The sequence below is a fragment of the Hypanus sabinus genome, chromosome 24 (genome assembly GCF_030144855.1).
Source record: "Hypanus sabinus isolate sHypSab1 chromosome 24, sHypSab1.hap1, whole genome shotgun sequence".
NCBI lineage: Eukaryota > Metazoa > Chordata > Chondrichthyes > Myliobatiformes > Dasyatidae > Hypanus > Hypanus sabinus.
Window position 1 is genome coordinate 8158355 of NC_082729.1, and position 24800 is coordinate 8183154.

General features: G+C 49.9%; 4 protein-coding genes across 5 annotated transcripts in view; all 4 read left to right on the plus strand.

Annotated features, from left to right (window-relative positions):
- Positions 1 to 2331: 2331 nt before the first annotated feature.
- On the plus strand, positions 2332 to 5514 carry LOC132380447 (ribosome-binding protein 1-like). The gene is made up of 2 exons (XM_059949248.1): positions 2332 to 2588; positions 4698 to 5514. The coding sequence occupies exons 1-2, from the start codon at positions 2368 to 2370 to the stop codon at positions 5200 to 5202; spliced, it is 726 nt and encodes a 241-aa protein (XP_059805231.1). The 5' UTR covers positions 2332 to 2367; the 3' UTR covers positions 5203 to 5514.
- Position 5515: 1 nt separating this feature from the next.
- Positions 5516 to 24800, plus strand: part of LOC132380444 (ribosome-binding protein 1-like) — a 67998-nt gene continuing 48713 nt past the window's right edge. The window contains exons 1-2 of one of the 2 annotated variants that reach the window (XM_059949244.1): positions 5516 to 6295; positions 7781 to 7999. In XM_059949244.1, the coding sequence (XP_059805227.1) occupies positions 5528 to 6295; positions 7781 to 7843 (831 nt within the window). In that variant the 5' untranslated portion in view covers positions 5516 to 5527 and the 3' untranslated portion in view covers positions 7844 to 7999. Of the gene's footprint in view, positions 6540 to 7780; positions 8000 to 24800 lie in introns of those variants that run through there. The other variant, XM_059949243.1, reaches the window with a different exon arrangement.
- LOC132380446 (ribosome-binding protein 1-like) overlaps positions 9895 to 24800 on the plus strand; it is a 53404-nt gene continuing 38498 nt past the window's right edge. Inside the window, exon 1 of the mRNA XM_059949247.1 lies at positions 9895 to 10666. Within this exon, the coding sequence (XP_059805230.1) occupies positions 10225 to 10666 (442 nt within the window). The 5' untranslated portion in view covers positions 9895 to 10224. The remainder of the gene's footprint in view (positions 10667 to 24800) is intronic.
- Positions 17098 to 23812, plus strand: LOC132380442 (uncharacterized). Its single transcript, XM_059949241.1, has 2 exons — positions 17098 to 20429; positions 23674 to 23812. The coding sequence occupies exon 1, from the start codon at positions 17459 to 17461 to the stop codon at positions 18536 to 18538; it is 1080 nt and encodes a 359-aa protein (XP_059805224.1). The 5' UTR covers positions 17098 to 17458; the 3' UTR covers positions 18539 to 20429; positions 23674 to 23812.

The window sequence follows — 24800 nt, forward strand, 5'->3', positions numbered from 1 at the left end:
CAGGGAAGCAATGGAGGAAGATTTATAAGGACAGGGAAATGATAGAGGAAGGTTCACAAGGACAGGGAAGTGATGGAGGAAGGTTCAAAAGGACAGGGAAGTGATGGAGGAAGGTTCACAAGGACAGGGAAGTGATGTAAATGTTCACAAGCACAGGGAAGTGATGGAGGAAGGTTCACAAGGACAGGGAAGTGATGGAGAAAGGTACACAAGCACAGGGAAGTGCTGGTGGAAGGTTCACTAGGACAGGGAAGTGCTGGAGGAACGTTTACAAGACAGGGAAGTGATGGTAAAGTTCACAAGGACAGGGAAGTGATGGAAAAGTTCACAAGGACAGGGAAGTGCTGGAGGAAGGTTCACAAGGACAGGGAAGTGATGGAAAGGTTTACAAGGACAGGGAAGCGCTGGAGGAAGTTCACAAGGAAAGGGAAGAGCTGGAGGAAGTTTCACAAGGACAGGGAAGTGATGGAAAAGTTCACAAAGACAGGGAAGCACTGGAGGAAGGTTCACAAGGACAGGGAAGTGATGGAAAAGTTCAGAAGGACAGGGAAGTGATGGAAAAGTTCACAAGGACAGGGAAGTGATGGAGAAAGGTTCAGAAGGACAGGGAAGTGATGGAAAAGTTCACAAGGACAGAGAAGTGATGGAGCAATGTTTACAAGGACAGGGAAGTGCTGGAGGAAGGTTTACAAGGACAGGGAAGATGGAGGAAGGTTCACAAGGACAGGGAAGTGATGGCGGAAGGTTCACAAGGACAAGGAAGATGGAGGAAGGTTCACAAGGACAGAGAAGTGCTGGAGGAAGGTTTACAAGGACAGGGAAATGCTGGAGGAAGGTTCACAAGGACAGGGAAATGCTGGAGGAAGGTTCACAAGGAGAGGGAAGATGGAGGAAGGTTCACAAGGACAGGGAAGTGATGGAAAAGTTCACAAGGACAGGGAAGATGGAGGAAGGTTGACAAGGACAAGGAAGCGCTGGAGGAAGGTTCACAAGGACAGGGAAGATGGAGAAAGGTTGACAAGGACAGGGAAGCGCTGGAGGAAGTTCACAAGGACAGGGAAGCGGTGGAGGAAGGTTCACAAGGACAGGAAAGCTCTGGAGGAAGGTTCACAAGGACAGGGAAGATGGAGGAAGGTTCACAAGGTCAGGGAAGTGCTGGAGGAAGGTTCACTAGGACAGGGAAGTGCTGGAGGAACGTTTACAAGGACAGGGAAGTGATGGTAAAGTTCACAAGGACAGGGAAGTGATGGAAAAGTTCACAAGGACAGGGAAGTGCTGGAGGAAGGTTCACAAGGACAGGGAAGTGATGGAGGAAGGTTCACAAGGACAGGGAAGTGATGGAGGAAGGTTCACAAGGACAGGGAAGTGCTGGAGGAACGTTTACAAGGACAGGGAAGTGATGGTAAAGTTCACAAGGACAGGGAAGTGATGGAAATGTTCAGAAGGACAGGGAAGTGCTGGAGGAAGTTTCACAAGGACAGGGATGTGATGGAAAAGTTCACAAGGACAGGGAAGTGATGGAAAAGTTCACAAGGACAGGGAAGTGCTGGAGGAAGGTTTACAAGGACAGGGAAGAGCTGAAGGAAGGTTAACAAAGACAGGGTAGTGATGGAGGAAGTTTCACAAGGACAGGGAAGTGCTGGAGGAAGGTTCACAAGGACAGGGATGTGCTGGAGGAAGGTTCACAAGGACAGGGATGTGATGGAGGAATGTTCACAAGGACAGGGAAGCACTGTAGGAAGGTTCACAAGGACAGAGAAGTGATTGAAAAGTTCTCCAGCACAGGGAAGCAATGGAGGAAGATATATAAGGACAGGGAAATGATAGAGGAAGGTTCACAAGGACAGGGAAGTGATGGAGGAAGGTTCAAAGGGACAGGGAAGTGATGGAGGAAGGTTCACAAGGACAGGGAAGTGATGTAAATGTTCACAAGCACAGGGAAGTGATGGAGGAAGGTTCACAAGGACAGGGAAGTGATGGAGAAAGGTACACAAGCACAGGGAAGTGCTGGTGGAAGGTTCACTAGGACAGGGAAGTGCTGGAGGAACGTTTACAAGACAGGGAAGTGATGGTAAAGTTCACAAGGACAGGGAAGTGATGGAAAAGTTCAGAAGGACAGGGAAGTGCTGGAGGAAGGTTCACAAGGACAGGGAAGTGATGGAAAGGTTTACAAGGACAGGGAAGCGCTGGAGGAAGTTCACAAGGAAAGGGAAGAGCTGGAGGAAGTTTCACAAGGACAGGGACGTGCTGGAGGATGGTTCACAAAGACAGGGAAGCACTGGAGGAAGGTTCACAAGGACAGGGAAGTGATGGAAAAGTTCAGAAGGACAGGGAAGTGATGGAAAAGTTCACAAGGACAGGGAAGTGATGGAGAAAGGTTCAGAAGGACAGGGAAGTGATGGAAAAGTTCACAAGGACAGAGAAGTGATGGAGCAATGTTTACAAGGACAGGGAAGTGCTGGAGGAAGGTTTACAAGGACAGGGAAGATGGAGGAAGGTTCACAAGGACAGGGAAGTGATGGCGGAAGGTTCACAAGGACAAGGAAGATGGAGGAAGGTTCACAAGGACAGAGAAGTGCTGGAGGAAGGTTTACAAGGACAGGGAAATGCTGGAGGAAGGTTCACAAGGACAGGGAAATGCTGGAGGAAGGTTCACAAGGAGAGGGAAGATGGAGGAAGGTTCACAAGGACAGGGAAGTGATGGAAAAGTTCACAAGGACAGGGAAGATGGAGGAAGGTTGACAAGGACAAGGAAGCGCTGGAGGAAGGTTCACAAGGACAGGGAAGATGGAGAAAGGTTGACAAGGACAGGGAAGCGCTGGAGGAAGTTCACAAGGACAGGGAAGCGGTGGAGGAAGGTTCACAAGGACAGGAAAGCTCTGGAGGAAGGTTCACAAGGACAGGGAAGATGGAGGAAGGTTCACAAGGTCAGGGAAGTGCTGGAGGAAGGTTCACTAGGACAGGGAAGTGCTGGAGGAACGTTTACAAGGACAGGGAAGTGATGGTAAAGTTCACAAGGACAGGGAAGTGATGGAAAAGTTCACAAGGACAGGGAAGTGCTGGAGGAAGGTTCACAAGGACAGGGAAGTGATGGAGGAAGGTTCACAAGGACAGGGAAGTGATGGAGGAAGGTTCACAAGGACAGGGAAGTGCTGGAGGAACGTTTACAAGGACAGGGAAGTGATGGTAAAGTTCACAAGGACAGGGAAGTGATGGAAATGTTCAGAAGGACAGGGAAGTGCTGGAGGAAGTTTCACAAGGACAGGGATGTGATGGAAAAGTTCACAAGGACAGGGAAGTGATGGAAAAGTTCACAAGGACAGGGAAGTGCTGGAGGAAGGTTTACAAGGACAGGGAAGAGCTGAAGGAAGGTTAACAAAGACAGGGTAGTGATGGAGGAAGTTTCACAAGGACAGGGAAGTGCTGGAGGAAGGTTCACAAGGACAGGGATGTGCTGGAGGAAGGTTCACAAGGACAGGGATGTGATGGAGGAATGTTCACAAGGACAGGGAAGCACTGTAGGAAGGTTCACAAGGACAGAGAAGTGATTGAAAAGTTCTCCAGCACAGGGAAGCAATGGAGGAAGATATATAAGGACAGGGAAATGATAGAGGAAGGTTCACAAGGACAGGGAAGTGATGGAGGAAGGTTCAAAGGGACAGGGAAGTGATGGAGGAAGGTTCACAAGGACAGGGAAGTGATGTAAATGTTCACAAGCACAGGGAAGTGATGGAGGAAGGTTCACAAGGACAGGGAAGTGATGGAGAAAGGTACACAAGCACAGGGAAGTGCTGGTGGAAGGTTCACTAGGACAGGGAAGTGCTGGAGGAACGTTTACAAGACAGGGAAGTGATGGTAAAGTTCACAAGGACAGGGAAGTGATGGAAAAGTTCAGAAGGACAGGGAAGTGCTGGAGGAAGGTTCACAAGGACAGGGAAGTGATGGAAAGGTTTACAAGGACAGGGAAGCGCTGGAGGAAGTTCACAAGGAAAGGGAAGAGCTGGAGGAAGTTTCACAAGGACAGGGAAGTGATGGAAAAGTTCACAAAGACAGGGAAGCACTGGAGGAAGGTTCACAAGGACAGGGAAGTGATGGAAAAGTTCAGAAGGACAGGGAAGTGATGGAAAAGTTCACAAGGACAGGGAAGTGCTGGAGGAAGGTTTACAAGGACTGGGAAGTGCTGGAGAAAGGTTTACAAGGACAGGGTAGTGATGGAAGAAGGTTGACAAGGACAGGGAAGCGCTGGGTGAAGTTCACAAGTACAGGGAAGTGATGGAAAAGTTCACAAGGACAGGGAAGTGATGGAGAAAGGTTCAGAAGGACAGGGAAGTGATGGAAAAGTTCACAGGACAGCGAAGCGCTGGAGGAAGGTTCACAAGGACAGGGTAGTGATGGAGGAAGGTTCACAATGACAGGAAAGGTAGACGAAGGTTCACAAGGACAGGGAAGTTGTGGAAAACTTCACAAGGACAGGGAAGTGATGGAAAAGTTCACAAGAACAGGGAAGTGCTGGAAAAGTTCCCAAGGACAGGGAAGATGGAGGAAGGTTCACAAGGACAGGAAAGTGATGGAAAAGTTCACAAGGACAGGGACGTGCTGGAGGATGGTTCACAAGGACAGGGAAATGCTGGAGGAAGGTTCACAAGGACAGGGAAGATGGAGGAAGGTTCACAAGACCAGGAAATTGATGGCGGAAGGTTCACAAGGACAAGGAAGATGGAGGAAGGTTCACAAGGACAGAGAAGTGCTGGAGGAAGGTTGACAAGGACAGGGAAATGCTGGAGGAAGGTTCACAAGGACAGGGAAATGCTGGAGGAAGGTTCACAAGGAGAGGGAAGATGGAGGAAGGTTCAGAAGGACAGGGAAGTGCTGGAGGGAGGTTCACAAGGACAGGGAAGTGATGGAAAAGTTCACAAGGACAGGGAAGATGGAGGAAGGTTGACAAGGACAAGGAAGCGCTGGAGGAAGGTTCACAAGGACAGGGAAGATGGAGAAAGGTTGACAAGGACAGGGAAGCGCTGGAGGAAGTTCACAAGGACAGGGAAGCGGTGGAGGAAGGTTCACAAGGACAGGAAAGCTCTGGAGGAAGGTTCACAAGGACAGGGAAGATGGAGGAAGGTTCACAAGGTCAGGGAAGTGCTGGAGGAAGGTTCACTAGGACAGGGAAGTGCTGGAGGAACGTTTACAAGGACAGGGAAGTGATGGTAAAGTTCACAAGGACAGGGAAGTGATGGAAAAGTTCACAAGGACAGGGAAGTGCTGGTGGAAGGTTCACAAGGACAGGGAAGTGATGGAGGAAGGTTCACAAGGACAGGGAAGTGATGGAGGAAGGTTCACAAGGACAGGGAAGTGCTGGAGGAACGTTTACAAGGACAGGGAAGTGATGGTAAAGTTCACAAGGACAGGGAAGTGATGGAAATGTTCAGAAGGACAGGGAAGTGCTGGAGGAAGTTTCACAAGGACAGGGATGTGATGGAAAAGTTCACAAGGACAGGGAAGTGATGGAAAAGTTCACAAGGATAGGGAAATGCTGGAGGAAGGTTCACAAGGACAGGGAAATGCTGGAGGAAGGTTCACAACGACAGGGAAGATGGAGGAAGGTTCACAAGGACAGGGAAGTGATGGAGGAAGGTTTACAAGGACAGGGAAGCACTGGAGGAAGGTTCACAAGGACAGGGAAGTGCTGGAGGAAGTTCACAAGGACAGGGAAGTGATGGAGAAAGGTTCAGAAGGACAGGGAAGTGATGGAAAAGTTCACAAGGACAGAGAAGTGATGGAGCAATGTTTACAAGGACAGGGAAGTGCTGGAGGAAGGTTTACAAGGACAGGGAAGATGGAGGAAGGTTCACAAGACCAGGAAATTGATGGCGGAAGGTTCACAAGGACAAGGAAGATGGAGGAAGGTTCACAAGGACAGAGAAGTGCTGGAGGAAGGTTGACAAGGACAGGGAAATGCTGGAGGAAGGTTCACAAGGACAGGGAAATGCTGGAGGAAGGTTCACAAGGAGAGGGAAGATGGAGGAAGGTTCAGAAGGACAGGGAAGTGCTGGAGGGAGGTTCACAAGGACAGGGAAGTGATGGAAAAGTTCACAAGGACAGGGAAGATGGAGGAAGGTTGACAAGGACAAGGAAGCGCTGGAGGAAGGTTCACAAGGACAGGGAAGATGGAGAAAGGTTGACAAGGACAGGGAAGCGCTGGAGGAAGTTCACAAGGACAGGGAAGCGGTGGAGGAAGGTTCACAAGGACAGGAAAGCTCTGGAGGAAGGTTCACAAGGACAGGGAAGATGGAGGAAGGTTCACAAGGTCAGGGAAGTGCTGGAGGAAGGTTCACTAGGACAGGGAAGTGCTGGAGGAACGTTTACAAGGACAGGGAAGTGATGGTAAAGTTCACAAGGACAGGGAAGTGATGGAAAAGTTCACAAGGACAGGGAAGTGCTGGTGGAAGGTTCACAAGGACAGGGAAGTGATGGAGGAAGGTTCACAAGGACAGGGAAGTGATGGAGGAAGGTTCACAAGGACAGGGAAGTGCTGGAGGAACGTTTACAAGGACAGGGAAGTGATGGTAAAGTTCACAAGGACAGGGAAGTGATGGAAATGTTCAGAAGGACAGGGAAGTGCTGGAGGAAGTTTCACAAGGACAGGGATGTGATGGAAAAGTTCACAAGGACAGGGAAGTGATGGAAAAGTTCACAAGGACAGGGAAGTGCTGGAGGAAGGTTTACAAGGACAGGGAAGAGCTGAAGGAATGTTAACAAAGACAGGGTAGTGATGGAGGAAGTTTCACAAGGACAGGGAAGTGCTGGAGGAAGGTTCACAAGGACAGGGATGTGCTGGAGGAAGGTTCACAAGGACAGGGATGTGATGGAGGAATGTTCACAAGGACAGGGAAGCACTGTAGGAAGGTTCACAAGGACAGAGAAGTGATTGAAAAGTTCTCCAGCACAGGGAAGCAATGGAGGAAGATTTATAAGGACAGGGAAATGATAGAGGAAGGTTCACAAGGACAGGGAAGTGATGGAGGAAGGTTCACAAGGACAGGGAAGTGATGTAAATGTTCACAAGCACAGGGAAGTGATGGAGGAAGGTTCACAAGGACAGGGAAGTGATGGAGAAAGGTACACAAGCACAGGGAAGTGCTGGTGGAAGGTTCACTAGGACAGGGAAGTGCTGGAGGAACGTTTACAAGACAGGGAAGTGATGGTAAAGTTCAGAAGGACAGGGAAGTGATGGAAAAGTTCACAAGGACAGGGAAGTGCTGGAGGAAGGTTCACAAGGACAGGGAAGTGATGGAAAAGTTCAGAAGGACAGGGAAGTGATGGAAAAGTTCACAAGGACAGGGAAGTGCTGGAGGAAGTTTTACAAGGACTGGGAAGTGCTGGAGAAAGGTTTACAAGGACAGGGTAGTGATGGAAGAAGGTTGACAAGGACAGGGAAGCGCTGGGTGAAGTTCACAAGTACAGGGAAGTGATGGAAAAGTTCACAAGGACAGAGAAGTGATGGAGCATTGTTTACAAGGACAGGGAAGTCCTGGAGGAAGGTTTACAAGGACAGGGAAGATGGAGGAAGGTTCACAAGGACAGGGAAGTGATGGCGGAAGGTTCACAAGGACAAGGAAGATGGAGGAAGGTTCACATGGACAGAGAAGTGCTGGAGGAAGGTTGACAAGGACAGGGAAATGCTGGAGGAAGGTTCACAAGGACAGGGAAATGCTGGAGGAAGGTTCACAAGGAGAGGGAAGATGGAGGAAGGTTCACAAAGACAGGGAAGTGCTGGAGTGAGGTTCACAAGGACAGGGAAGTGATGGAAAAGTTCACAAGGACAGGGAAGATGGAGGAAGGTTGACAAGGACAAGGAAGCGCTGGAGGAAGGTTCACAAGGACAGGGAAGATGGAGAAAGGTTGACAAGGACAGGGAAGCGCTGGAGGAAGTTCACAAGGACAGGGAAGCGGTGGAGGAAGGTTCACAAGGACAGGAAAGCTCTGGAGGAAGGTTCACAAGGACAGGGAAGATGGAGTAAGGTTCACAAGGTCAGGGAAGTGCTGGAGGAAGGTTCACTAGGACAGGGAAGTGCTGGAGGAACGTTTACAAGGACAGGGAAGTGATGGTAAAGTTCACAAGGACAGGGAAGTGATGGAAAAGTTCACAAGGACAGGGAAGTGCTGGAGGAAGGTTCACAAGGACAGGGAAGTGATGGAAAAGTTTTCAAGGACAGGGAAGCGCTGGAGGAAGTTCACAAGGAAAGGGAGGAGCTGGAGGAAGTTTCGCAAGGACAGGGAAGTGATGGAAAAGTTCACAAAGACAGGGAAGCACTGGAGGAAGGTTCACAAGGACAGGGAAGTGATGGAAAAGTTCAGAAGGACAGGGAAGTGATGGAAAAGTTGACAAGGACAGGGAAGTGCTGGAGAAAGGTTTACAAGGACTGGGAAGTGCTGGAGAAAGGTTTACAAGGACAGGGTAGTGATGGAAGAAGGTTGACAAGGACAGGGAAGCGCTGGGGGAAGTTCACAAGGACAGGGACGTGATGGATGAAGGTTTACAAGGACATCGAAGATGGAGGAAAGTTCACAAGGACAGGGAAGTGATGGAAAAGTTCACAAGGACAGGGAAGTGATGGAGAAAGGTTCAGAAGGACAGGGAAGTGATGGAAAAGTTCACAAGGACAGAGAAGTGCTGGAGCAAGGTTTACAAGGACGGGAAGTGCTGCAGGAAGGTTTACAAGGACAGGGAAGATGGAGGAAGGTTCACAAGGACAGGGAAGCGATGGAGGAAGGTTCACAAGGACAGGGAAGATGGAGGAAGGTTCACAAGTACAGAGAAGTGCTGGAGGATGGTTCACAAGTACAGGGAAGCGCTGGAGGAAATTTCACAAGGACAGGGAAGTGATGGAAAAGTTCACAGGACAGCGAAGCGCTGGAGGAAGGTTCACAAGGACAGGGTAGTGATGGAGGAAGGTTCACAATGACAGGAAAGGTAGACGAAGGTTCACAAGGACAGGGAAGTTGTGGAAAACTTCACAAGGACAGGGAAGTGATGGAAAAGTTCACAAGAACAGGGAAGTGCTGGAAAAGTTCCCAAGGACAGGGAAGATGGAGGAAGGTTCACAAGGACAGGAAAGTGATGGAAAAGTTCACAAGGACAGGGACGTGCTGGAGGATGGTTCACAAGGACAGGGAAATGCTGGAGGAAGGTTCACAAGGACAGGGAAGATGGAGGAAGGTTCACAAGGATAGGGAAATGCTGGAGGAAGGTTCACAAGGACAGGGAAATGCTGGAGGAAGGTTCACAACGACAGGGAAGATGGAGGAAGGTTCACAAGGACAGGGAAATGCTGGAGGAAGGTTCACAAGGACAGGGAAGTGATGGAGGAATGTTTACAAGGACAGGGAAGTGCTGGAGGAAGGTTCACAAGGACAGGGAAGTGCTGGAGGAAGGTTCACAAGGACAGGGAAATGCTGGAGGAAGGTTCACAAGGACAGGGAAGTGATGGAAAAGTTCACAAGAACAGGGAAGTGCTGGAAAAGTTCCCAAGGACAGGGAAGATGGAGGAAGGTTCACAAGGACAGGAATGTGATGGAAAAGTTCACAAGGACAGGGACGTGCTGGAGGATGGTTCACAAGGACAGGGAAATGCTGGAGGAAGGTTCACAAGGACAGGGAAGATGGAGGAAGGTTCACAAGGATAGGGAAATGCTGGAGGAAGGTTCACAAGGACAGGGAAATGCTGGAGGAAGGTTCACAACGACAGGGAAGATGGAGGAAGGTTCACAAGGACAGGGAAGTGATGGAGGAAGGTTTACAAGGACAGGGAAGCACTGGAGGAAGGTTCACAAGGACAGGGAAGTGCTGGAGGTAGGTTCACAAGGACAGGGAAATGCTGGAGGAAGGTTCACAAGGACAGGGAAGTGATGGAGGAATGTTTACAAGGACAGGGAAGTGCTGGAGGAAGGTTCACAAGGACAGGGAAGTGCTGGAGGAAGGTTCACAAGGACAGGGAAATGCTGGAGGAAGGTTCACAAGGACAGGGAAGTGATGGAAAAGTTCATAAGGATGGATGTGATGGAAAAGTTCACAAGGACAGGGAAGTGCTGGAGGATGGTTCACAAGGACAGGGAAGCGCTGGAGGAAATTTCACAAGGACAGGGAAGTGATGGAAAAGTTCACAGGACAGCGAAGCGCTGGAGGAAGGTTCACAAGGACAGGGTAGTGATGGAGGAAGGTTCACAATGACAGGAAAGGTAGACGAAGGTTCACAAGGACAGGGAAGTTGTGGAAAACTTCACAAGGACAAGGAAGTGATGGAAAAGTTCACAAGAACAGGGAAGTGCTGGAAAAGTTCCCAAGGACAGGGAAGATGGAGGAAGGTTCACAAGGACAGGAAAGTGATGGAAAAGTTCACAAGGACAGGGACGTGCTGGAGGATGGTTCACAAGGACAGGGAAATGCTGGAGGAAGGTTCACAAGGACAGGGAAGATGGAGGAAGGTTCACAAGGATAGGGAAATGCTGGAGGAAGGTTCACAAGGACAGGGAAATGCTGGAGGAAGGTTCACAACGACAGGGAAGATGGAGGAAGGTTCACAAGGACAGGGAAGTGATGGAGGAAGGTTTACAAGGACAGGGAAGCACTGGAGGAAGGTTCACAAGGACAGGGAAGTGCTGGAGGAAGGTTCACAAGGACAGGGAAATGCTGGAGGAAGGTTCACAAGGACAGGGAAGTGATGGAGGAATGTTTACAAGGACAGGGAAGTGCTGGAGGAAGGTTCACAAGGACAGGGAAGTGCTGGAGGAAGGTTCACAAGGACAGGGAAATGCTGGAGGAAGGTTCACAAGGACAGGGAAGTGATGGAAAAGTTCATAAGGATGGATGTGATGGAAAAGTTCACAAGGACAGGGAAGTGCTGGAGGGAGGTTCACAAGGACAGGGAAGTGATGGAAAAGTTCACAAGGACAGGGAAGATGGAGGAAGGTTGACAAGGACAAGGAAGTGCTGGAGGAAGGTTCACAAGGACAGGGAAGTGATAGAAAAGTTCACAAGGACAGGGAAGTGCTGCAGGGAGGTTCACAAGGACAGGGAAGTGCTGGAGGAAGGCTCACAAGGACAGGGAATTGATGGAAAATTTCACAATGACAGGGAAGTGATGGAAAAGTTCACAAGGACAGGGAAGTGCTGGAGGAAGGTTCACAAGGACAGGGAAGTGCTGGAGGAAGGTTCACAAGCACAGGGTAGTGCTGGAGGAAGGTTACCAAGGACAGGGAAGTGATGGTGGATGGTTCACAAGGACAGGGAAGTGCTGGTGGAAGTTTCAGAAGGACAGGGAAGATAGAGGAAGGTTCACAAGGACAGGGAAGATGGAGGAAGTTTCACAAGGACAGGGAAGATGGAGGAAGGTTCACATGGACAGGGAAGTGCTGGAGGAAGGTTCACAAGGACAGGGAAGCGTTGGAAAAGTTCACAAGGACAGGGTAGTGATGGAGGAAGTTTCACAATGACAGGAAAGGTAGACGAAGGTTCACAAGGACAGGGATGTGATGGAAAACTTCACAAGGACAGGGAAGTGATGGAAAAGTTCACAAGAACAGGGAAGTGCTGGAGGAAGGTTCACAATGACAGGAAGTGATGGAGTAAGGTTCACAAGTACAGGGAAGTGATGGAGGAAGGTTCACAAGGACAGGGAAGTGATGGAAAAGTTCCCAAGGACAGGGAAGATGGAGGAAGGTTCACAAGGACAGGAAAGTGATGGAAAAGTTCACAAGGACAGGGAAGTGATGGTGGAAGGTTCAGAAGGACAGGGAAGCGCTGGAGGAAGTTTCACAAGGACAGGGAAGTGATGGAAAAGTTCACAGGACAGCGAAGCGCGGGAGGAAGGTTCACAAGGACAGGGTAGTGATGGAGGAAGGTTCACAATGACAGGAAAGGTAGTCGAAGGTTCACAAGGACAGGGAAGTTGTGGAAAACTTCACAAGGACAGGGAAGTGATGGAAAAGTTCACAAGAACAGGGAAGTGCTGGAGGAAGGTTCACAGTGACAGGAAGTGATGGAGGAAGGTTCACAAGTACAGGGAAGTGATGGAGGAAGGTTCACCAGGACAGGGAAGTGCTGGAGGAAGGTTCACAAGGACAGGGAAGTGATGGAGGAAGGTTCACAAGGACAGGGAAGTGATGGAAATGTTCCCAAGGACAGGGAAGATGGACGAATGTTCACAAGGACAGGAAAGTGATGGAAAAGTTCACAAGGACAGGGAAGTGATGGTGGAAGGTTCACAAGGACAGGGAAGTGCTGGAGGATGTTTCACAAGGACAGGGAAGTGATGGCCGAAGGTTCACAAGGACAGGGAAGTGATGGAAAAGTTCTCAGGGACAGGGAAGTGCTGCAGGGAGGTTCACAAGGACAGGGATGTGCTGGAGGAAGGTTCACAAAGACAAGGAATTGATGGAAAAGTTCACAAGGACAGGGAAGTGATGGAAAAGTTCACGAGGACAGGGAAGCGCTGGAGCAAGGTTCACAAGGACAGGGATGTGATGGAAAAGTTCACAAGGACAGCGAAGCACAGGAGGAAGGTTCACAAGGACAGGGTAGTGATGGAGGAAGGTTCACAAGGACAGGGAAGCGCTGGTGGAAGGTTCACAAGGGCAGGGAAGTGCTGGGTGAAGCTTCACTACGACAGGGAAGATTTGGAAGAAGGTTCACAAGGACAGGGAAGATGGAGGAATGTTCACAAGGACAGCGAATTGATGGAAAAGTTCACAAGGACAGGGAAGTGATGGACAAGTTCACAAGGACAGGGAAGCGTTGGGGGAAGGTTCACAAGGACAGGGGAGTGATGGAAAAGTTCCCAAGGACAGGGAAGATGGAGGAATGTTCCCAAGGACAGGGAAGATGTAGGAAAGTTCATTAGGACAGGGAAGTGATGATGGAAAAGTTGACAAGGACAGGGAAGTGATGGCGGAAGGTTCACAAGGACAGGGAAGTGATGGAAAAGTTCACAAGGACAGGGGAGTGATGGAAAAGTTCCCAAGGACAGGGAAGATGGAGGAAAGTTCCCAATGACAGGGAAGATGGAGGAAGGTTCACAAGGACAGGAAAGTGATGGAAAAGTTCACAAGGACAGGGAAGTAATGGTGGAAGGTTCACAAGGACAGGAAAGTGATGGAAAAGTTCACAAAGACAGGGAAGTGCTGGAGGATGTTTCACAAGGACAAGGAAGTGATGGCCGAAGGTTCACAAGGACAGGGATGTGCTGGAGGATGTTTCACAAGGACAGGGATGTGATGGCGGAAGGTTCACAAGGACAGGGAAGTGATGGAAAATTTCACAAGGACAGGGAAGTGATGGAAAAGTTCACAAGGACAGGGAAGTGCTGGAGGAAGGTTACCAAGGACAGGGAAGTGCTGGTGGATGGTTCACAAGGACAGGGAAGTGCTGGAGGAAGTTTCAGAAGGACAGGGAAGATAGAGGAAGGTTCACAAGGACAGGGAAGATGGAGGAAGATTCACAAGGACAGGGAAGATGGAGGAAGGTTCACAAGGACAGGAAAGTGCTGGAGGAAGGTTCACAAGGACAGGGAAGCGTTGGAAAAGTTCACAAGGACAGGGAAGTGCTGTAGGAAGTTTCAGAAGGACAGGGAAGATAGAGGATGGTTCACAAGGACAGGTAAGATGGAGGAAGTTTCACAAGGACAGGGAAGTGATGGCGGAAGGTTCACAAGGACAGGGAAGTGATGGAAAAGTTCCCAAGGACAGGGAAGATGGAGGAAGGTTCACAAGGACAGGAAAGTGATGGAAAAGTTCACAAGGACAGGGAAGATGGAGGAAGGTTCACAAGGACAGGGTAGTGATGGAGGAAGTTTCACAATGACAGGAAAGGTAGACGAAGGTTCACAAGGACAGGGAAGTGATGGAAAACTTCACAAGGACAGGGAAGTGATGGAAAAGTTCACAAGAACAGGGAAGTGCTGGAGGAAGGTTCACAATGACAGGAAGTGATGGAGGAAGGTTCACAAGGACAGGGAAGTGCTGGAGGAAGGTTCACAAGTACAGGGAAGTGATGGAGGAAGGTTCACAAGGACAGGGAAGTGCTGGAGGAAGGTTCACAAGGACAGGGAAGTGATGGCGGAAGGTTCACAAGGACAGGGAAGTGATGGAAAAGTTCCCAAGGACAGGGAAGATGGAGGAAGGTTCTCAAGGACAGGAAAGTGATGGAAAAGTTCACAAGGACAGGGAAGTGATGGTGGAAGGTTCACAAGGACAGGGAAGTGCTGGAAAAGTTCTCAGGGACAGGGAAGTGCTGCAGGGATGTTCACAAGGACAGGGAAGTGCTGGAGGAAGGTTCACAAGGACAGGGAAGTGCTGGAGGTAGTTTCACAAGCACAGGGAAGTGATGGCGGAAGGTTCACAATGACCAGGAAGTGATGGGAAAGTTCCCAAGGACAGGGAAGATGGTGGAAAGTTCCCAAGGACAGGGAAGATTGAGGAAGGTTCACAAGGACAGGAAAGTGATGGAGGATGTTTCACAAGGACAGGGAAGTGCTGGAGGATGTTTCACAAGGACAGGGATGTGATGGCGGAAGGTTCACAAAGACAGGGAAGTGATGGAAAAGTTCACAAGGACAGGGAAGATGGAGGAAGGTTGACAAGGACAAGGAAGTGCTGGAGGAAGGTTCACAAGGACAGGGAAGTGATAGAAAAGTTCACAAGGACAGGGAAGTGCTGCAGGGAGGTTCACAAGGACAGGGAAGTGCTGTAGGAAGGCTCACAAGGACAGGGAATTGATGGAAAATTTCACAAGGACAGGGAAGTGATGGAAAAGTTCACAAGGACAGGGAAGTGCTGGAGGAAGGTTCACAAGGACAGGGAAGTGCTGGAGGAAGGTTCACAAGCACAGGGAGGTGCTGGAGGAAGGTTACCAAGGACAGGGAAGTGATGGTGGATGGTTCACAAGGACAGGGAAGTGCTGGTGGAAGTTTCAGAAGGACAGGGAAGATAGAGGAAGGTTCACAAGGACAGGGAAGATGGAGGAAGTTTCACAAGGACAGGGAAGATGGAGGAAGGTTCACATGGACAGGGAAGTGCTGGAGGAAGGTTCACAAGGACAGGGAAGCGTTGGAAAAGTTCACAAGGACAGGGAAGTGCTGGAGCAAGTTTCAGAAGGACAGGGAAGATAGAGGAAGGTTCACAGGGACAGGGAAGATGGAGGAAGTTTCAACAAGGACAGGGAAGATGGAAGAAGGTTCACAAGGACAGGGTAGTGATGGAGGAAGTTTCACAATGACAGGAAAGGTAGACGAAGGTTCACAAGGACAGGGATGTGATGGAAAACTTCACAAGGACAGTGAAGTGATGGAAAAGTTCACAAGAACAGGGAAGTGCTGGAGGAAGGTTCACAATGACAGGAAGTGATGGAGTAAGGTTCACAAGTACAGGGAAGTGATGGAGGAAGGTTCACAAGGACAGGGAAGTGATGGAAAAGTTCCCAAGGACAGGGAAGATGGAGGAAGGTTCACAAGGACAGGAAAGTGATGGAAAAGTTCACAAGGACAGGGAAGTGATGGTGGAAGGTTCACAAGGACAGGGAAGCGCTGGAGGAAGTTTCACAAGGACAGGGAAGTGATGGAAAAGTTCACAGGACAGCGAAGCGCTGGAGGAAGGTTCACAAGGACAGGGTAGTGATGGAGGAAGGTTCACAATGACAGGAAGGGTAGTCGAAGGTTCACAAGGACAGGGAAGTTGTGGAAAACTTCACAAGGACAGGGAAGTGATGGAAAAGTTCACAAGAACAGGGAAGTGCTGGAGGAAGGTTCACAGTGACAGGAAGTGATGGAGGAAGGTTCACAAGGACAGGGAAGTGATGGAAAAGTTCCCAAGGACAGGGAAGATGGAGGAAGGTTCACAAGGACAGGGAAGCGTTGGAAAAGTTCACAAGGACAGGGAAGTGCTGGAGGAAGGTTCACAAGGACAGGGAAGCGTTGGAAAAGTTCACAAGGACAGGGAAGTGCTGGAGCAAGTTTCAGAAGGACAGGGAAGATAGAGGAAGGTTCACAGGGACAGGGAAGATGGAGGAAGTTTCACAAGGACAGGGAAGATGGAAGGTTCACAAGGACAGGGAAGTGATAGAAAAGTTCACAACGACAGGGAAGTGCTGCAGGGAGGTTCACAAGGACAGGGAAGTGCTGGAGGAAGGTTCACAAGGACAGGGAATTGATGGAAAATTTCACAAGGACAGGGAATTGATGGAAAAGTTCACAAGGACGGGGAAGTGCTGGAGGAAGGTTCACAAGGACAGGGAAGTGCTGGAGGAAGGTTCACAAGCACAGGGTAGTGCTGGAGGAAGGTTACCAAGGACAGGGAAGTGATGGTGGATGGTTCACAAGGACAGGGAAGTGCTGGAGGAAGTTTCAGAAGGACAGGGAAGATAGAGGAAGGTTCACAAGGACAGGGAAGATGGAGGAAGATTCACAAGGACAGGGAAGATGGAGGAAGGTTCACAAGGACAGGAAAGTGCTGGAGGAAGGTTCACAAGGACAGGGAAGCGTTGGAAAAGTTCACAAGGACAGGGAAGTGCTGTAGGAAGTTTCAGAAGGACAGGGAAGATAGAGGATGGTTCACAAGGACAGGTAAGATGGAGGAAGTTTCACAAGGACAGGGAAGATGGAAGAAGGTTCACAAGGACAGGGTAGTGATGGAGGAAGTTTCACAATGACAGGAAAGGTAGACGAAGGTTCACAAGGACAGGGAAGTGATGGAAAACTTCACAAGGACAGGGAAGTGATGGAAAAGTTCACAAGAACAGGGAAGTGCTGGAGGAAGGTTCACAATGACAGGAAGTGATGGAGGAAGGTTCACAAGGACAGGGAAGTGCTGGAGGAAGGTTCACAAGTACAGGGAAGTGATGGAGGAAGGTTCACAAGGACAGGGAAGTGCTGGAGGAAGGTTCACAAGGACAGGGAAGTGATGGCGGAAGGTTCACAAGGACAGGGAAGTGATGGAAAAGTTCCCAAGGACAGGGAAGATGGAGGAAGGTTCTCAAGGACAGGAAAGTGATGGAAAAGTTCACAAGGACAGGGAAGTGATGGTGGAAGGTTCACAAGGACAGGGAAGTGCTGGAAAAGTTCTCAGGGAAAGGGAAGTGCTGCAGGGATGTTCACAAGGACAGGGAAGTGCTGGAGGAAGGTTCACAAGGACAGGGAAGTGCTGGAGGTAGTTTCACAAGGACAGGGAAGTGATGGCGGAAGGTTCACAAGGACCAGGAAGTGATGGGAAAGTTCCCAAGGACAGGGAAGATGGTGGAAAGTTCCCAAGGACAGGGAAGATGGAGGAAGGTTCACAAGGACAGGAAAGTGATGGAAAAGTTCACAAGCACAGGGAAGTGAAGGTGGATGGGTCACAAGGACAGGGAAGTGCTGGAGGATGTTTCACAAGGACAGGGATGTGATGGCGGAAGGTTCACAAGGACAGGGAAGTGATGGAAAAGTTCACAAGGACAGGTAAGTGCTGCAGGGAGGTTCACAAGGACAGGGAAGTGCTGGAGGAAGGTTCACAAGGACAGGGAATTGATGGAAAAGTTCACAAGGACAGGGAAGATGGAGGAAGGTTGACAAGGACAAGGAAGTGCTGGAGGAAGGTTCACAAGGACAGGGAAGTGATAGAAAAGTTCACAAGGACAGGGAAGTGCTGCAGGGAGGTTCACAAGGACAGGGAAGTGCTGGAGGAAGGTTCACAAGGACAGGGAAGTGCTGGAGGAAGGTTCACAAGCACAGGGAGGTGCTGGAGGATGGTTACCAAGGACAGGGAAGTGATGGTGGATGGTTCACAAGGACAGGGAAGTGCTGGTGGAAGTTTCAGAAGGACAGGGAAGATAGAGGAAGGTTCACAAGGACAGGGAAGATGGAGGAAGTTTCACAAGGACAGGGAAGATGGAGGAAGGTTCACATGGACAGGGAAGTGCTGGAGGAAGGTTCACAAGGACAGGGAAGCGTTGGAAAAGTTCACAAGGACAGGGAAGTGCTGGAGCAAGTTTCAGAAGGACAGGGAAGATAGAGGAAGGTTCACAGGGACAGGGAAGATGGAGGAAGTTTCACAAGGACAGGGAAGATGGAAGAAGGTTCACAAGGACAGGGAAGTGATGGAAAAGTTCATAAGGATGGATGTGATGGAAAAGTTCACAAGGACAGGGAAGTGCTGGAGGGAGGTTCACAAGGACAGGGAAGTGATGGAAAAGTTCACAAGGACAGGGAAGTGCTGGAGGAAGGTTCACAAGCACAGGGAGGTGCTGGAGGAAGGTTACCAAGGACAGGGAAGTGATGGTGGATGGTTCACAAGGACAGGGAAGTGCTGGTGGAAGTTTCAGAAGGACAGGGAAGATAGAGGAAGGTTCACAAGGACAGGGAAGATGGAGGAAGTTTCACAAGGACAGGGAAGATGGAGGAAGGTTCACATGGACAGGGAAGTGCTGGAGGAAGGTTCACAAGGACAGGGAAGCGTTGGAAAAGTTCACAAGGACAGGGAAGTGCTGGAGCAAGTTTCAGAAGGACAGGGAAGATAGAGGAAGGTTCACAGGGACAGGGAAGATGGAGGAAGTTTCACAAGGACAGGGAAGATGGAAGAAGGTTCACAAGGACAGGGAAGTGATGGAAAAGTTCATAAGGATGGATGTGATGGAAAAGTTCACATGGACAGGGAAGTGCTGGAGGGAGGTTCACAAGGACAGGGAAGTGATGGAAAAGTTCACAAGGACAGGGAAGATGGAGGAAGGTTGACAAGGACAAGGAAGTGCTGGAGGAAGGTTCACAAGGACAGGGAAGTAATAGAAAAGTTCACAAGGACAGGGAAGTGCTGCAGGGAGGTTCACAAGGACAGGGAAGTGCTGGAGGAAGGTTCACAAGGACAGGGAAGTGCTGGAAGAAGTTTCACAATGACAGGAAAGGTAGACGAAGGTTCACAAGGACAGGGATGTGATGGAAAACTTCACAAGGACAGGGAAGTGATGGAAAAGTTCACAAGAACAGGGACGTGCTGGAGGAAGGTTCACAATGACAGGAAGTGATGGAGTAAGGTTCACAAGTACAGGGAAGTGATAGAGGAAGGTTCACAAGGACAGGGAAGTGATGGAAAAGTTCCCAAGGACAGGGAAGATGGAGGAAGGTTCACAAGGACAGGAAAGTGATGGAAAAGTTCACAAGGACAGGGAAGTGATGGTGGAAGGTTCACAAGGACAGGGAAGCGCTGGAGGAAGTTTCACAAGGACAGGGAAGTGATGGAAAAGTTCACAGGACAGCGAAGCGCTGGAGGAAGGTTCACAAGGACAGGGTAGTGATGGAGGAAGGTTCACAATGACAGGAAGGGTAGTCGAAGGTTCACAAGGACAGGGAAGTTGTGGAAAACTTCACAAGGACAGGGAAGTGATGGAAAAGTTCACAAGAACAGGGAAGTGCTGGAGGAAGGTTCACAGTGACAGGAAGTGATGGAGGAAGGTTCACAAGTACAGGGAAGTGATGGAGGAAGGTTCACCAGGACAGGGAAGTGCTGGAGGAAGGTTCACAAGGACAGGGAAGTGATGGAGGAAGGTTCACAAGGACAGGGAAGTGATGGAAATGTTCCCAAGGACAGGGAAGATGGACGAAGGTTCACAAGGACAGGAAAGTGATGGAAAAGTTCACAAGGACAGGGAAGTGATGGTGGAAGGTTCACAAGGACAGGGAAGTGCTGGAGGATGTTTCACAAGGACAGGGAAGTGATGGCCGAAGGTTCACAAGGACAGGGAAGTGATGGAAAAGTTCTCAGGGACAGGGAAGTGCTGCAGGGAGGTTCACAAGGACAGGGATGTGCTGGAGGAAGGTTCACAAAGACAAGGAATTGATGGAAAAGTTCACAAGGACAGGGAAGTGATGGAAAAGTTCACGAGGACAGGGAAGCGCTGGAGCAAGGTTCACAAGGACAGGGATGTGATGGAAAAGTTCACAAGGACAGCGAAGCACAGGAGGAAGGTTCACAAGGACAGGGTAGTGATGGAGGAAGGTTCACAAGGACAGGGAAGCGCTGGTGGAAGGTTCACAAGGGCAGGGAAGTGCTGGGTGAAGCTTCACTACGACAGGGAAGATTTGGAAGAAGGTTCACAAGGACAGGGAAGATAGTGTAAGGTTCACAAGGACAGGGAAGATGGAGGAATGTTCACAAGGACAGCGAATTGATGGAAAAGTTCACAAGGACAGGGAAGTGATGGACAAGTTCACAAGGACAGGGAAGCGTTGGGGGAAGGTTCACAAGGACAGGGGAGTGATGGAAAAGTTCCCAAGGACAGGGAAGATGGAGGAATGTTCCCAAGGACAGGGAAGATGTAGGAAAGTTCATTAGGACAGGGAAGTGATGATGGAAAAGTTGACAAGGACAGGGAAGTGATGGCGGAAGGTTCACAAGGACAGGGAAGTGATGGAAAAGTTCACAAGGACAGGGGAGTGATGGTGGAAGGTTCACAAGGACAGGGAAGATGGAGGAAGGTTCACAAGGACAGGAAAGTGATGGAAAAGTTCACAAGGACAGGGAAGTGATGGTGGAAGGTTCACAAGGACAAGGAAGTGATGGCCGAAGGTTCACAAGGACAGGGATGTGCTGGAGGATGTTTCACAAGGACAGGGATGTGATGGCGGAAGGTTCACAAGGACAGGGAAGTGATGGAAAAGTTCACAAGGACAGGGAAGTGCTGCAGGGAGGTTCACAAGGACAGGGAAGTGATGGCCGAAGGTTCACAAGGACAGGGATGTGCTGGAGGATGTTTCACAAGGACAGGGATGTGATGGCGGAAGGTTCACAAGGAGAAGGAAGTGATGGCCGAAGGTTCACAAGGACAGGGATGTGCTGGAGGATGTTTCACAAGGACAGGGATGTGATGGCGGAAGGTTCACAAGGACAGGGAAGTGATGGAAAAGTTCACAAGGACAGGGAAGTGCTGCAGGGAGGTTCACAAGGACAGGGAAGTGCTGGAAGAAGGTTCACAAGGACAGGGAATTGATGGAAAATTTCACAAGGACAGGGAAGTGATGGAAAAGTTCACAAGGACAGGGAAGTGCTGGAGGAAGGTTACCAAGGACAGGGAAGTGCTGGTGGATGGTTCACAAGGACAGGGAAGTGCTGGAGGAAGTTTCAGAAGGACAGGGAAGATAGAGGAAGGTTCACAAGGACAGGGAAGATGGAGGAAGATTCACAAGGACAGGGAAGATGGAGGAAGGTTCACAAGGACAGGAAAGTGCTGGAGGAAGGTTCACAAGGACAGGGAAGCGTTGGAAAAGTTCACAAGGACAGGGAAGTGCTGTAGGAAGTTTCAGAAGGACAGGGAAGATAGAGGATGGTTCACAAGGACAGGTAAGATGGAGGAAGTTTCACAAGGACAGGGAAGATGGAAGAAGGTTCACAAGGACAGGGTAGTGATGGAGGAAGTTTCACAATGACAGGAAAGGTAGACGAAGGTTCACAAGGACAGGGAAGTGATGGAAAACTTCACAAGGACAGGGAAGTGATGGAAAAGTTCACAAGAACAGGGAAGTGCTGGAGGAAGGTTCACAATGACAGGAAGTGATGGAGGAAGGTTCACAAGTACAGGGAAGTGCTGGAGGAAGGTTCACAAGTACAGGGAAGTGATGGAGGAAGGTTCACAAGGACAGGGAAGTGCTGGAGGAAGGTTCACAAGGACAGGGAAGTGATGGCGGAAGGTTCACAAGGACAGGGAAGTGATGGAAAAGTTCCCAAGGACAGGGAAGATGGAGGAAGGTTCACAAGGACAGGAAAGTGATGGAAAAGTTCACAAGGACAGGGAAGTGATGGTGGAAGGTTCACAAGGACAGGGAAGTGCTGGAAAAGTTCTCAGGGACAGGGAAGTGCTGCAGGGATGTTCACAAGCACAGGGAAGTGATGGCGGAAGGTTCACAAGGACCAGGAAGTGATGGGAAAGTTCCCAAGGACAGGGAAGATGGTGGAAAGTTCCCAAGGACAGGGAAGATGGAGGAAGGTTCACAAGGACAGGAAAGTGATGGAAAAGTTCACAAGGACAGGGAAGTGAAGGTGGATGTGTCACAAGGACAGGGAAGTGCTGGAGGATGTTTCACAAGGACAGGGATGTGATGGCGGAAGGTTCACAAGGACAGGGAAGTGATGGAAAAGTTCACAAGGACAGGTAAGTGCTGCAGGGAGGTTCACAAGGACAGGGAAGTGCTGGAGGAAGGTTCACAAGGACAGGGAAGCGTTGGAAAAGTTCACAAGGACAGGGAAGTGCTGGAGCAAGTTTCAGAAGGACAGGGAAGATAGAGGAAGGTTCACAGGGACTGGGAAGATGGAGGAAGTTTCACAAGGACAGGGAAGATGGAAGAAGGTTCACAAGGACAGGGAAGTGATGGAAAAGTTCATAAGGATGGATGTGATGGAAAAGTTCACAAGAACAGGGACGTGCTGGAGGAAGGTTCACAATGACAGGAAGTGATGGAGTAAGGTTCACAAGTACAGGGAAGTGATAGAGGAAGGTTCACAAGGACAGGGAAGTGATGGAAAAGTTCCCAAGGACAGGGAAGATGGAGGAAGGTTCACAAGGACAGGAAAGTGATGGAAAAGTTCACAAGGACAGGGAAGTGATGGTGGAAGGTTCACAAGGACAGGGAAGCGCTGGAGGAAGTTTCACAAGGACAGGGAAGTGATGGAAAAGTTCACAGGACAGCGAAGCGCTGGAGGAAGGTTCACAAGGACAGGGTAGTGATGGAGGAAGGTTCACAATGACAGGAAGGGTAGTCGAAGGTTCACAAGGACAGGGAAGTTGTGGAAAACTTCACAAGGACAGGGAAGTGATGGAAAAGTTCACAAGAACAGGGAAGTGCTGGAGGAAGGTTCACAGTGACAGGAAGTGATGGAGGAAGGTTCACAAGTACAGGGAAGTGATGGAGGAAGGTTCACCAGGACAGGGAAGTGCTGGAGGAAGGTTCACAAGGACAGGGAAGTGATGGAGGAAGGTTCACAAGGACAGGGAAGTGATGGAAATGTTCCCAAGGACAGGGAAGATGGACGAAGGTTCACAAGGACAGGAAAGTGATGGAAAAGTTCACAAGGACAGGGAAGTGATGGTGGAAGGTTCACAAGGACAGGGAAGTGCTGGAGGATGTTTCACAAGGACAGGGAAGTGATGGCCGAAGGTTCACAAGGACAGGGAAGTGATGGAAAAGTTCTCAGGGACAGGGAAGTGCTGCAGGGAGGTTCACAAGGACAGGGATGTGCTGGAGGAAGGTTCACAAAGACAAGGAATTGATGGAAAAGTTCACAAGGACAGGGAAGTGATGGAAAAGTTCACGAGGACAGGGAAGCGCTGGAGCAAGGTTCACAAGGACAGGGATGTGATGGAAAAGTTCACAAGGACAGCGAAGCACAGGAGGAAGGTTCACAAGGACAGGGTAGTGATGGAGGAAGGTTCACAAGGACAGGGAAGCGCTGGTGGAAGGTTCACAAGGGCAGGGAAGTGCTGGGTGAAGCTTCACTACGACAGGGAAGATTTGGAAGAAGGTTCACAAGGACAGGGAAGATAGTGTAAGGTTCACAAGGACAGGGAAGATGGAGGAATGTTCACAAGGACAGCGAATTGATGGAAAAATTCACAAGGACAGGGAAGTGATGGACAAGTTCACAAGGACAGGGAAGCGTTGGGGGAAGGTTCACAAGGACAGGGGAGTGATGGAAAAGTTCCCAAGGACAGGGAAGATGGAGGAATGTTCCCAAGGACAGGGAAGATGTAGGAAAGTTCATTAGGACAGGGAAGTGATGATGGAAAAGTTGACAAGGACAGGGAAGTGATGGCGGAAGGTTCACAAGGACAGGGAAGTGATGGAAAAGTTCACAAGGACAGGGGAGTGATGGTGGAAGGTTCACAAGGACAGGGAAGATGGAGGAAGGTTCACAAGGACAGGAAAGTGATGGAAAAGTTCACAAGGACAGGGAAGTGATGGTGGAAGGTTCACAAGGACAAGGAAGTGATGGCCGAAGGTTCACAAGGACAGGGATGTGCTGGAGGATGTTTCACAAGGACAGGGATGTGATGGCGGAAGGTTCACAAGGACAGGGAAGTGATGGAAAAGTTCACAAGGACAGGGAAGTGCTGCAGGGAGGTTCACAAGGACAGGGAAGTGATGGCCGAAGGTTCACAAGGACAGGGATGTGCTGGAGGATGTTTCACAAGGACAGGGATGTGATGGCGGAAGGTTCACAAGGAGAAGGAAGTGATGGCCGAAGGTTCACAAGGACAGGGATGTGCTGGAGGATGTTTCACAAGGACAGGGATGTGATGGCGGAAGGTTCACAAGGACAGGGAAGTGATGGAAAAGTTCACAAGGACAGGGAAGTGCTGCAGGGAGGTTCACAAGGACAGGGAAGTGCTGGAAGAAGGTTCACAAGGACAGGGAATTGATGGAAAATTTCACAAGGACAGGGAAGTGATGGAAAAGTTCACAAGGACAGGGAAGTGCTGGAGGAAGGTTACCAAGGACAGGGAAGTGCTGGTGGATGGTTCACAAGGACAGGGAAGTGCTGGAGGAAGTTTCAGAAGGACAGGGAAGATAGAGGAAGGTTCACAAGGACAGGGAAGATGGAGGAAGATTCACAAGGACAGGGAAGATGGAGGAAGGTTCACAAGGACAGGAAAGTGCTGGAGGAAGGTTCACAAGGACAGGGAAGCGTTGGAAAAGTTCACAAGGACAGGGAAGTGCTGTAGGAAGTTTCAGAAGGACAGGGAAGATAGAGGATGGTTCACAAGGACAGGTAAGATGGAGGAAGTTTCACAAGGA

What these genes read in the sequence shown, in the direction of transcription:
- LOC132380447 (XM_059949248.1), top strand. Translation starts at nt 2,368, where the DNA reads ATGGAGAAAGGTTCAGAAGGACAGGGAAGTGATGGAAAAGTTCACAAG. An exon ending in CAGAGAAGTGCTGGAGGAAG is followed by an intron (nt 2,589 to 4,697) that starts GTTTACAAGGAC and finishes TGATGGCGGAAG; the next exon opens with GTTCACAAGGACAAGGAAGA.
- LOC132380442 (XM_059949241.1), top strand. Translation starts at nt 17,459, where the DNA reads ATGGAAAAGTTCACAAGGACAGGTAAGTGCTGCAGGGAGGTTCACAAG.